The sequence below is a fragment of the Orycteropus afer genome, unplaced genomic scaffold (assembly GCF_000298275.1).
Source record: "Orycteropus afer afer isolate SDZICR_OR568_19922 unplaced genomic scaffold, OryAfe1.0 scaffold00293, whole genome shotgun sequence".
Taxonomy (NCBI): Eukaryota; Metazoa; Chordata; class Mammalia; order Tubulidentata; family Orycteropodidae; genus Orycteropus; species Orycteropus afer.
Window position 1 is genome coordinate 3,051,096 of NW_006921880.1, and position 9,306 is coordinate 3,060,401.

The 9,306-nt window shown below is 37.7% G+C and overlaps 1 protein-coding gene across 1 annotated transcript in view; it reads left to right on the forward strand.

Moving 5' to 3' along the window:
- The window catches only part of PDE6C (phosphodiesterase 6C), a 64,909-nt gene that overhangs the window by 35,568 nt on the left and 20,035 nt on the right, over positions 1 to 9,306 (forward strand). Inside the window, exon 15 of the mRNA XM_007951275.2 lies at positions 1,513 to 1,600. Coding sequence (XP_007949466.1) covers positions 1,513 to 1,600 — 88 coding nt within the window. The remainder of the gene's footprint in view (positions 1 to 1,512; positions 1,601 to 9,306) is intronic.

Here is a 9,306-nt window from a genome sequence, read left to right on the forward strand (position 1 = left end):
TTGAACCGCCAGCCTTCTGGTGAGCAGTCAAGTGCCTTAGGCACTATGCTACTTACCTAATTTTAAGCCTCTCAGTTTTCTTGAGAAGTAGCTATTCCAGTTGTGATATGGGCTACTTACTGCCTGGAGAGTACCTGTATAACTGGGTGAATCTGAAGAAATGAACTTCACCCTACCAATCTTACCATCAGGGTACACTTGGCTCATATATGTCCTACATAATTATAGCAAAATCCATATCAATGGATATATGGAAAGAGTCTATGACCACCATGATAACATTAGGAAATGGGAGGACATGAATTGTGCACATAAGAGATAGACGGCAGATGCTAATACCAACCAATGTGTCCACAAAATAAAAAAGAAAATATCTAGAAAAAAAATAAAAAATCCATATCACCTCAAAGAAAACCTTTCCCCCTTGATCTCAGCATGCCTTCTATTACTGAAAACACATGGTACCAAGAAAAAATTCAAAGCAGAAAATAATTTGGTCGTGAAAGGGTTAACACACAAATAATCTAAGGCTTCAACAGGTTTGCTGCACCTTCTCTAAGTCATAGCCCACTACCATAAGCACCAGGAAACTTAAAGATTTCAGATGCAGGGGATGAGCCAGACTTCCTACTTTAAACAATTTACTCATTTTTGCATTCAGCAAATTAGATCTTTTTTTCCAACATTTTATTGCAGTTTGGCTTACAGAGCAAATTAGTCTCCCATTCAACAATTTATACATATCTTGTTCTGTGACATTAGTGCAATCCCCTCAAGATAACAGCATTCTTTCCATTTCCCCCCCTGGGTTCCCTGTTTTTATGTGTTCTTCTTTCCTGCCCCTTCTGCCTTTCGGACTTTGTTTTTGGGCAATGCTGCCCTTTTGGTCTTGCATTGTTGCTTGTTTTGAGGAGTACATTAAGCATGGGTGTTAGCTCACATCATAGGCCTATCTATTGTTTAGCTGAAAGGTGATCCCTGGGGGTGAGTTCAGTGCCAGGTTTGAAGACTGTGTAAAGCCATAGTTTCAGGTGTTCCACAGTCTCTATCAGACCAATAAGTCTGTTTTTTTTTTTTTTTTTAATGATTTTGAATTTTGTTCCACATTTTTTCTCCCAAGGATTACTTTTTTTTTAAAGAATATTTTCTCATCATCTAAATCTAAAAACCCTTTATAAGATGTTTTTGACCACTTTACAGATGTGAGGAGATGAAAAAAATGTTCTGTAACAGTAAAGATTCTATATTGTATACATTTATGTGTAATAAGCAGCTATGTTGTTGTCAGTTGTCATGGAGTTGATGTCAGCTCCTAATAACCCCATGTGTGCAGAGTAGGACTGCTAGGGTCTTCAAGGCTGTTTGGAAGCAGACTGCCAGGCCTGTGTTCAGACGCCCCTCTGAGTAGGTTTCAACCACCAACCTTTCAGCTAGTACTCAAGCACTTAGCCGATGGCTTCACCCAGGGTATCCTTAAGCAGCTATAACAGTGGCACATCCTTTTCTTCTTAGATCTACATCTCCACTGGCAAAGCTTCATGGATCTTCCATTTTGGAGAGGCACCATCTGGAGTACAGTAAGACCCTACTGCAAGATGAGGTATGGGAGCCTCTTATGAGCTTCAGGTCAAAGCCCTAACCCCCAAAATGCTCAGAACTGGACAACCTTGAATGATGGCAGTGACAATATATACCCTTACTGAAATCAATTGACTTAGAACTTGTTATTTCACAAGTTTTAAACAACCAAATTGGAAGTAGCAGAGATAGAGAGGAAAAAGCCATGGAAATTAAAATATAAGAATTTGGATTCAAAACTAAAATCTATGTAAGGAAATCACAGAATCTTCATCAGTCTGTGGGGAAACAAGGAAAAAACTTATGGTGGGTGTGATTGGGCTCTACATCTGGGAAAAAAAAACAAAACCAAAAAACCACTCAGTACCTTCACGTTAACTCTGACCCGTAGTAACTCCTCCTTGGGTTTCTGAGGCAGTATCTCTATGGAAGTAGATTGCCCAGTGATGAATAAATGTAAAGGGGAAAGGAGGCCACCTAGCCACTGATTTACTCATCCCTTCAGTGTGTACTGAGTTCTTCTAATCTGGAGCATTCATAGTCAGGCATGGTCCATATCTTGAGAAAGTCAAGTTTAGTACAGGAAGGAGGCACGAATCAGGACGTAAGACAGTATCAGATGCCCGCCATCTGAGAGGCACTGAGCAACACCCTGAGAGTTCCAGAGGCTGATACACTGCTGTGAGGACTGGGGCAGGGGAGAAGAAAGAAGAAGCGTGGCATTAGAGGTTGCTTTATACAGGAGGTGGCTTTGAGTTTGGTCTTGAACTCACTATGATTTCCACATAGCGTGCACATTCCATAGGGGGTAGCGATTCTTATCCCCTTTATCAATGATATTTTATGGGTATATAAACCAAAAAGAAAAAACAAAACAAACTCACTGCCATTGTGTGGATTCCAACTCATAGCAACCCTCATTGGGTTTCCAAGGCTCTAAATCTTTACAAAAGCAGACTGCCCAATCTTTCTTCTGCACAGTGGCTAGTGGGTCCAAACCACAGACCTTCTGGTTAGCAGCCAATTTCCTTAATCACTACATGACCAGAGCTCCTTGTGGAATAGTTGTAGATGCAATAAATTACACTTTTTTTCTTTTTTTTTTTTTTAAATCTCTTGAGAAAGTTCCTAATCAAAAGTGATTAAGATGAGTCATCACCAGATTGAAGGCAACATTATTTTGTCATGGATAGAGAATTTGCTTAGAATTACACATATTCATTAGGGCAAAAAGGCCCTCTGGAGAGTGGGGTTTTTCTCAGTTCCTAGTGGTTAAGCATTTGGCTGCTAACTGAAAAGTCAGTGGTTCAAAGCCACCAGCTGCTCTTCAGGAGAAAGATGTGGCAGTCTGCTTCCATAAAGATTCAGAGTCTAGGAAACCCTGTGGGGCAGTTCTAGTCTGACCTATAGGGTCACTATGAGTCAGAATTTACTAGACAACAATAGGTTTATAATATCTTAAGGAGTCCTGGTAGCACAGTCAGTAAGCCATCAGCTGCTAAGCAAAAGGTCAGTGGTTTAAACCCTCCAGTTGCTTCACAGGAGAAAAATGTGACAGTCTGCTTCTGTAAAGATTTACAGTCTTGGGAACTCTATGGGTAGTTCTACTCTGTCCTATAGGGTCACTATGAGTTGGGATCAATTTGACGGCAATGGACTTATAACAATTTATAATAACCTTCCATCCTGAGCATGCCTTGCTCTCGGAGAACTGCTGCTCGTGAAACTCCCGACCAGTGATTCTTAGACAGGTTCTCAGACAACGGCATCAGAATCATTAATTTGCCAGAGTAGAAATAGGGAGACTGTTAAACACATAGATTCTGGGCTTTCTGGAGTTGGGGTCCAGGAATCTGCATTTTCTATCAGAATTCTAGTAATTCTGATGTGCAAATACGAAGCTGGAGCAGAATTCAACCATAAAAATGATAATAATTCTGTATTGTGAGAAACAGAAAGAAGAATAGAATTGAAAGTCATTCAGGAAAGTAAGAGTGAATTGTTATTACTCAATTTGTTAAGTCTTTGTTTTGCTGGTTGGGACAATTTTGAGCAAGAATTTTCTGTACATCCCAATGATTATGTGACATTACAGTCAGGTGGTGTCAAATATAATGTATGATTGAATTATACATTTACTTACTAAAGCAAAACATATTTTAAAAAAACAGCAGCCACATATTTAAATGCTTAACACTGGAAGGGCCCTAGTATCTTTTATGTTTTCTTTCTGGGATTTGACAGTTTATAGTTACGGTTTTCCATCTTAATTTTTTTTAATGTTATTTACTCAGCAGTCTGAACTGGCTTTGATGGCTATTTAAAAAGACTTGTTATTCTTTCTAAAAAGAAATATTGCATCTCAGTAATCCATACCATCTTTGTGAGAACCTTTCTACAATACTATTCAAACCTGCTAATTGCAGACTTTTAAAACCTGGTAAATAGAGTCGCTAGGCAGTGCAGGAACACAGAACTTGTTTATGTGCAGTCAAATGGCATGCAAAAAAAAAAAAAAAGGAAATTTTTAGTCATCAGATGTTCTTTTCTTTTTACATATTTGGGAGACAATGTAGTTCTCCTGGCTTTTTTTTTTTTTTTTTAATGTTATAAGGAAATAATGTCCACATTTAATAACTTTAATTTTTTTAAAAATAAGGGAAGTTCTTAGGGTTTGTGCAGCAATGTTGGCCTTTTATGGGCATTACTCAGACACTTTGTTTTTTTCATTATAAAATTTTGAACTAAAATGTCCTTAACTCCAAGTAGAAACAGATTCACTGCTTTAAGGATTAGGAGCACCTGTATTCTGTTGTTGTTGTTATGTGTCGTGGAGTCAGACCCTACTCATAGGGACCCCTCCTTGGGTTTCCGAGGCAGTATCACTACGGAAGTAGATTGCCCCATCTTCCTTCCAAGGAGTGGCTGGTGGGTTTGAACCGCCAGCCTCCTGGTTAGCAGTCAAGTGCCTTAGGCACTATGCTACCAGATCAAATCAGCTTTAACCCGAGTGAACAGGTGGAAACCTTGTTAGCCAAATATGCAGGGGAATACATTTTCAGACTATTCCGTCCTATAGAAATGACAAAAATAAATTGCTCAGCATAAATGACACAAATTTGTTATTATTCAAAATGCTTCTTTATGATATTTGTATGATAATTTGTGCTTTTTTTCATATCAACCTCATTGGCCTGTCTCATTTTGTACAGAGAAGGAATGAAGAAGAAATTAAGTGTCTTGTCTTTGGCCATCACGAGTCAAGAATTAGTTGGCAATATTCTCTAATGGATGTCGTGGTCCTCACATTGAAGATTAAAATGGCCTGGACTTGAAAATTGCCTGAAAGTCTCAATCAGAATAAATCAGAGCCATTTTCCCCTAGCTCGGTGTGCTGCACAGAATTTGTAGTTTTATCATCATTTTAATAGTCAGTGTAGAGCAAAAATAGACTCTTTCCATGATCAGGTGACCAGCTGAGCAAATAGGGGCCCGGTTGGAGCAGGGTTGGGAACTAGGTCTGCTCTTGTTCTGCTGCACCTGTCTTTATGTCATATTTTCAGCAGAATGCTTAGGGGAACGAATGCAATATTACATACTTATATATCTTTAAAATTAATGACTTATACTTGTAAGACGTGTGATAAATATACATGTCCACCATAAAGATTCAAGCAATCGGGAGAATTTCAAAGACAAATATTAAAAATCTCTTTGAATCCTATACTCAGAAATAGATATTTCATTAACATTTGATGAGCTTCATTGCAGCCAGCTTGTGAAATATACAGGCTGCATGGACAGAAACATTTTAGAAGAATTCGATCATACCATTTAAGCTATTTGTTTTTTCTATAGTCAGAGTTTTGTTTTTTAGTCAGATTAATTGAGGTATAAGTATACAATTCTATGAGTTTTTACAGTTTCATATGCCTGTGAAACTCCTTCCACAACCAAGACACAGAACACTTCTTTCACCCCATAAGATTCCTCAGGCCCCTTCATACCTATCTTTCCCTATATCCCAGCTCTAACAACATCACCCACCCCTCAGCGACATGGGTAGGTTTCAAAGACTAGGTCATTATGTGAAAATTGGCGTTATGCGATAATGGAGGGTGACCACATCAGAGCACAAAATGGAGGATGATTACATCCTTACATAACTGCCAAACCACTGAGAATCATGGCCCAGCCAAGTTGACACATAACCTTGACCATCACAGCTAGCATTAATCACTGAGGGCCTAGGTGAGATTAATTTATGTTATCTGTATCCATTATTGCCAGACATACATCATCAATGCACAAAACAGTCAGAAATTTTATTATTGTTGCAAATATGAAATGTTAGATATCAGGATAGTTGGTAAGTGAGGAGTGGGTGTATTGATACACCATTAGTCATTATAGCTAACTACAAACCCAAACTCACTGCCGTTTGAGTCAATACTGATTCATAGCAACCCCCATTGGGTTTCTGAGGCTGTAAATCTTTACTGCAGTAGATCGCCCCATCTTTCTTCCACAGAGCAGCTGGTGAGTTTGAACCACAGTTGATTGTGACTCGTGGTGACCTCAAATGTGTCAAAATAGAACTGTGCTCCATGGATTTTTTATGGCTGTTTTTTCAGAAGTAGATCACCCAGCCTTCTGAGATGCCTCTGTGTGGACTCAAATTATTTTTTTTCTAAAATTTTATATAAATGCAATTATATAATAGCTACTCCTTTGTGTTGGCTTCTTCCAAACGGAATAATTTTGAGATCTGTCAATGTTGTGTCCATGTTGTTGTTGTTGGGTGCCACCAAGTCAGTTCCAACTCATAGTGACCCAATGTACAACAGAATGAAGCATTGCCCAGTCCTGCACCATCCTCACAGTCAGTGCCATGGTTCAGTCTGTTGTTCCAGCCACCGTTATTGTATACATAATTCATTCCCATTCATTGCTGAGTAGCATTCCATTTATCTTAAATAAAAAGTATTACATTTAATTTTACTTGAATTTTACAGAAGAAACACTTTTGAGATGCAAGGAATTATAGAATTTCAGATAAGTGTCTCATTATTATCTAGGATTATTATTAGGAGCTCTGGTGGCACAGTGGCTAAGGCATTCAGCTGCTAACCAAAAGGTTGGCGGTTTGAACCCACCAGCCACTCCATGGGAGGAAGATGTGCTAGTCTGCCTCCATAAAGATTTATAGCCTTGGAAGCCCTATGGGACAGTTCTACTCTGTCCTATAGGGTCATTAGGAGTCAGAATTGATGGCAGTGACTGGTTTTACTTTAACAAGAGATATTTTTAAAAATCCCTCTAAAGTGAATACCAAAACTCTATAGGAAATTATTTAAATGCTAAACCTGAGCATTTAAATCTTTGACATTTTAAAACTATATGTATTAACTTTAAAATATTAACTCCTTGTTATAAATTATGAAGCAATTAGAATACTTACACTTCTTCCCACTTCTCCACCTCTGTCTTGTAAGGTATTATCATCATGAGTATTTTCTTTACATCAAAAATTGTTGCATTTATATTGTGCTCTATAATTTCAATTATTTCCAATATAGTTTATTCTTCATTCTACCTTTAAATGGGTTCAATATTTACCATAAATCCTTTTGCTATGGTTTCTCCATGTCTATGTATTTTATTTTGACTTAATTGGCTATACTTTTGTCATCTGCTAGTTTTTTCAAGAGGGCCTAAGCTAAGTACATATTTATATTTATATTTGAAGTTCAGTTTTTGAAGATCAGGTGGATATAAAGATTTTGTATTACACTTTCTTTGTCTCAGAAATCTGAGGACATTTCTCTAATATCTCTTGGCATTAAATTAAAATGCTTTCATTCTCAGATCCATTACACCTACTACTCTCTTATTGACTCATTTTCCTCCATTTTGCATTTATGACAATAGCAGAAAATCAACCACCAACTATTTTGTGCATTAGTGATATACATTTGGCAGTAACAAATGCTGAGGTGCTGGGTGAGAGTAATGCTGGCTGTGATGGTTAAGGTTATGTATCAACTTGGCTGGGCTTTTCAATGGTTTGGCAGTTCTGTAATGGTGTAATTTGGCAGTTATGTACTAATGTAATTTTGTAATTATGTATTTTACACTTATGTAATGATGTGATTTGACACTTATGTGATGATGTAATCATCCTCCATTTTGTGATCTGATGTGGTCATCCTCCATTTTCACATAAAAGCAATTTTTTCTTAAAAACCTGGTCTTTGGAGTCTAACCATGTTGCTAAGTGAGGAGTGAGTGCACTTTTCATTCTACTAATGCGTTTTGCTTGTTCACTTTTTATTCTTCTACTGTTGTATTATATTCTTCTCTTTGAATGAATTTTTGAGACTATGGAGAATTATTGGTGTCAATTCTTCATGTGTTTCCTTGGGTAATTCCTTTTATATGTTTTTTGTTTCTTCCTTTGTTATTTTCTTGCATATTCTCTCTCTCTCTCTCTCTCTCTCTCTGTAAGTGTGTGAATATACTATATTTATTTATTCAACCAACTATTGAAAGATATTTGGATCATATCCAGTTTGGGGCTATTATGAATAGTTCTGGGAGCTCTGGTAGCGTAGTGCCTAAGGTACTTGACTGCTAACCAGAAGGCTGGCAGTTCAAACCCATCAGCCACTCCTCGGAAGGAAGGTTGGGCAATCTACTTCCGTAGTGATACCATCTTGGAAACCCAAGGAGGGGTCGTTATGAGTCAGGTCCAACTCAATAGCACATAATAACAACAACAACAACATGAATAATTCTGCTACGACTATCTAGTACATGTCTTTTGCTGAACATATGCTTGCATTTGTTTGGTATACGTCCAGTAATGGAATTACTTGGTCATAGGATATGCATATATTCAACTTTAGTGGGTATAGCAAACAGTTTTCCAATATGGTTGTACCAATGCTCATTCCTATCAACAGAGTATGATATTCCAGTTCCTCTATATCCTCCCCAACACTTGGTAATTTTCATATTTCTCATTTAGCCTCAGGTGGGATGGGTGACATTGTGTTGTGGTTTAATTTACAATGAATTTAACTTGCATAAAATTAAATAGCGTTGATTAATAAATTTGAGCATAATTTTACATGTTTGCTGGCCTTTGATAATCTATTCTTTGGGTTGCTTGCCTATATTTTCAGTGCTATCAAGTTGATTCCAACTCATAGCAATACCTCTTTGGGTTTCCGAGGCAGTATCTCTATGGAAGTAGATTGCCCAATCTTCCTTCTGAGGAGTGGCTGGTGGGTTTGAACCACCAGTCTTCTGGTTAGCAGTGAAAATGCCTTATGCACTATGACACCAGAGCTCTTTATTAATTTGTAGGAATTCATTATATATTCAGGCTTGAGTCTTTTGCTGGGTATGTGTATTGCAAATATCTTCTCCTCATCTGTGGAAAGGCATTTGACTATGTGGATCACAACAAATTGTGTATAACATTGTTAAGAATAAGATTTCAGAACACTTAATTGTACTCATTGAGAACCTATAGGAAGACCAAGAGGCACTCATTTGAACAGAACAAAGGTATACTGTGAGGTTTAAAATCAAGAAAGGTGTGTGTCAGGGTTATATCCTTTCACCATAGTTATTTAATCTGTATGTTGTTGTTGTTGTTGTTAAGTGCCGTCGAGTTGTTTCCAACTCATAGCGACCCCATGCACAGCAGAACGAAACACT